Source organism: Mandrillus leucophaeus, unplaced genomic scaffold (assembly GCF_000951045.1).
Source record: "Mandrillus leucophaeus isolate KB7577 unplaced genomic scaffold, Mleu.le_1.0 Scaffold46, whole genome shotgun sequence".
NCBI lineage: Eukaryota > Metazoa > Chordata > Mammalia > Primates > Cercopithecidae > Mandrillus > Mandrillus leucophaeus.
In genome coordinates, this window is record NW_012104920.1 from 4144894 (window position 1) to 4148153 (window position 3260).

At 53.4% G+C, this 3260-nt stretch overlaps 1 protein-coding gene across 1 annotated transcript in view; it reads right to left on the reverse strand.

The window, feature by feature from the left end:
- Positions 1–2343: 2343 nt before the first annotated feature.
- The window catches only part of KIF1C (kinesin family member 1C), a 27026-nt gene continuing 26109 nt past the window's right edge, over positions 2344–3260 (reverse strand). The window contains exon 22 of the mRNA XM_011994748.1: positions 2344–3260. Within this exon, the coding sequence (XP_011850138.1) occupies positions 2889–3260 (372 nt within the window). The 3' untranslated portion in view covers positions 2344–2888.

Consider the following 3260-nt stretch of genomic DNA (forward strand, 5'->3'; position numbering starts at 1 on the left):
TGAAAAATGCAGACAAAAGACCTATTTTACAGGGGTACTTTAAGGACTAAATGAAATGCGTATGGAATGCTGGCACATGTAGCACAGATAAAAGATAAGTAGGCAGCCGGGCGCAGTGGTTTACGCCTGTAATCCCAGCACTTTGGGTGGCCGAGGCGGGTGGATCACGAGGTCAGGAGATCGAGACCACGGCGAAACCCCGTCGCTCCTAAAAATACAAAAAATTAGTTGGGCGTGGTGGCTGGCGCCTATAGTCCCAGCTACTTTGGAGGCTGAGGCAGGAGAATGGCGTGAACCCGGCAGGCGGAGTTTGCAGTCAGCCGAGATCACACCACTGCACTCCAGCTTGGGCGACAGAGCGAGACTCCGTCTCAAAAAAAAAAAGAAAAAAAAAAAAGATAAATAGGCACTGAATAAAATCTAAACAAGTTTGCCTGCATTATTATTTTTCATTTTTATTTTTTGTAAAGATGGGGGGGTCTCACTATGTTGCCCAGGCTGGTCTCAAATTCCTGGCCTCAAGTGATGCTCCCACCCTAGTATCCCAAAGTGCTGGGATTACGGGCGTGAGTCACTGTGCCTGGCCCACGCACATTATTAAAGATTGACTTGCAAGGCTGGATATGTTGATTTTTTTTTTTTTGAGAGGGTCCCATTCTTGCCCAGGCCAGAGTGCAGTGGTGCCTTCATGGCTCACTGCAGCCTCAATCTCCATGGGCTCAGGTGATCCTCCTACCTCCCTAGTAGCTGGAACTACAGGCACACACCACCACACCCAGCTAGTTTTTGTATTTTTTGTAGGTACAGGGTTTTGCTATGTTGCCCAGGCTGGTCTCGAACTCCTGGCCTCAACTGATCCTCCTGCCTCAGCCTCCCAAAGTGCTGGGATTACAGGTGTGAGCCTCTGTGCCTGGCCATAAGTGTATTTTTAAAATTATGGATAATATACATTTACATAAGGCAAGGTCTTTTGGGAAAAATAATCCGTCTTTTAAATTAGCAAGCTATTTTTCTCATTTTGAACCCCACAGTGTTCTCTGTAACACTCAGCTCCCTCTGACCTCCAGAGAACTTTGTATTCTATCACTTTCTTGCTCACATTTAGTCTCCCTGGCCAGATTTTAAACTGCTCAAGCAAACACTGTTGCCAAACCATCCATTACATTGCAGGTCTTGGGTCACTGTCAACAGATCTGTGAAAACCTGGCCGTCAGAGGTGTCAAAATAAAGGTAGGAGCATCAGGGTGTGGAAACCACACCCTGTGGAAACCAAGAGTAAACCTAATCCTTCCCTCGCCCAGAGCCGTGGTTTGGCTGCAGTTGGCATATCCATGGTTTTGGCTGCTTGCAACTGGAGACTGGCCTCAGAAAGCTGTGCAGTAGCAGCTCAGAGCTTCAAGTGGGTCAAAGTGTTTTCCTGAGAACAGGATGAAAATGTGGGGACTCCAGAGTCTGGCAAGCCTACGGCAGTGCTGGAGTACAATCTAACCTGCAAAATCCTGGCAATGTGGCATAGTCAAGGGCTCGCTGCCTCGATCCAGAACATTAAAACAAGCAGGCAACAGTCTGGGAACAATGATGTACCCCGCCAGAAGGCAGGTGACACAACCAGGATGAAAACAATCGGGAAAGCGCTTGCCCAACCCATTCGCTATCAGGAGAAACTAGCTACTTGGGAGACCTTTCAAACAAGTGAGGTGACTTAATAAAGCAGAAACTCCTCTGTGCCCCACAGATCCTTCTGTATCTGTCCACAACAGCCAGTTAGGCATTGACAGGCTGGCAGTCCCTCTACCTCCCCTCGCATCCCCTCTTCTGTGCTTTGTCCATAGCAGACAGTGGTGTGGCTGGCACAGATGGAGACACTGGATAAGCAAAAATGAAAGCAGGGGAGGCCGGGTGCGGTGGCTCACACCTGTAATCCCAGCACTTTGGGAGGCCGAAGTGGGCGGATCACCGCCAACATGGTGAAACCTTGTCACTACTGAAAATACAACAATGAGCCGGGTGTGGTGACACATGCCTGTAATCCCAGCTACTCGGGAGGCGGAGGCTGCAGTGAGCCAAGACTGCACCTCCAGCCTGGGCGACAAACCAAGACCCTGTCTCCACCCCTCCCCCACCAAAAAAGCAGCAGGTGGAAAAGACCGGGCTGCGCACCCTGAAGGAAGAGACGGGAGGCTGTTCAGGACGACAAGATGGAAACATTCTTATGTCCAGATCCGGGGGGTGCCTGCACAGAGCACACATGTAAAACTTCACTGGTAAGTATGCTTAAGACCTGTGCCGTTTCCTTATATAACCTACACCTCCACGAAAACCCAAAACAAACAGGCCACAAGCTCCCTGTTCACTATCCTTTATTAAAGGGGCCACATCCTCATGGGACTCCAGCCACACCAGTCAGGTCCCCCAAATACAGCAGGAGGCCTGGAAGAGGAGGGGAATGACTTATGATCCTACCATGTCTCCCTAGAAACAGAAACCACCACAGACAGACAGACAGACGGACAGGGGCTGGGGAGAACTTGCCTCACTCTGTCCTCTCCCCCTTTCCCCTACTTAAAAAGAAAGTCAAACACTGGCTACGCAGCCCCCCAGCCCCCCACCCCACCCATAGCAGCGTTTGTGGGACCCACCCCCTTGCGAGGGGTGGCCCCGAGGCAGCTTCCTCTCTCGCTTCACTTTGGTTTGCTCCTGGCAACTCCGTGCCCTCTTCCTTTCCTCAGCCTCCAGCTCGGCCTCCCCTGCGTCTTCTATCACCTACTCGGACCTTCTCTCTCATCTCCTGGGCCTCCCTGCCCCAGCTTCCGGGGAAGCGGCGCCTCGGGCGTCTTCCCTTCTCCTAGCAAGGGGCCCCACCAGGCCCTCTGCCCAGGATGTGGGACTCACACAGCCGCCCCACTCTCCTTGAGGTCAGGGGCAGAGCGCTGCCGTCTCATTCGTGGGGGAGTAGTGTATGGGGGGTAGCGGGGCCCTGGGGGCCGCTGGGCTGGGTAGGGTTGGGGCGCCTGGGGATGAGAGTTGTGCTTTTTGGGCTGGAAGTGCTGGGGTTCAGGCTGTGCAGAACCCGCTCCCCGGGATCGGCCCCCTCCATCCAGGGAGTTCCTGCGGGGATGGTGGGACCTTCGGGGACTCGGAGGCCTGCGGGCAGGGGTGGCTGGAGGGGGAGTGACCTCCTCAGGGGGTTGGGGTGGAGCTGGAGCCTCCCCGCTCCCCATCCCTGGCCAAGACTCCCGGTGCTGGGGGTTGCTCTTGAA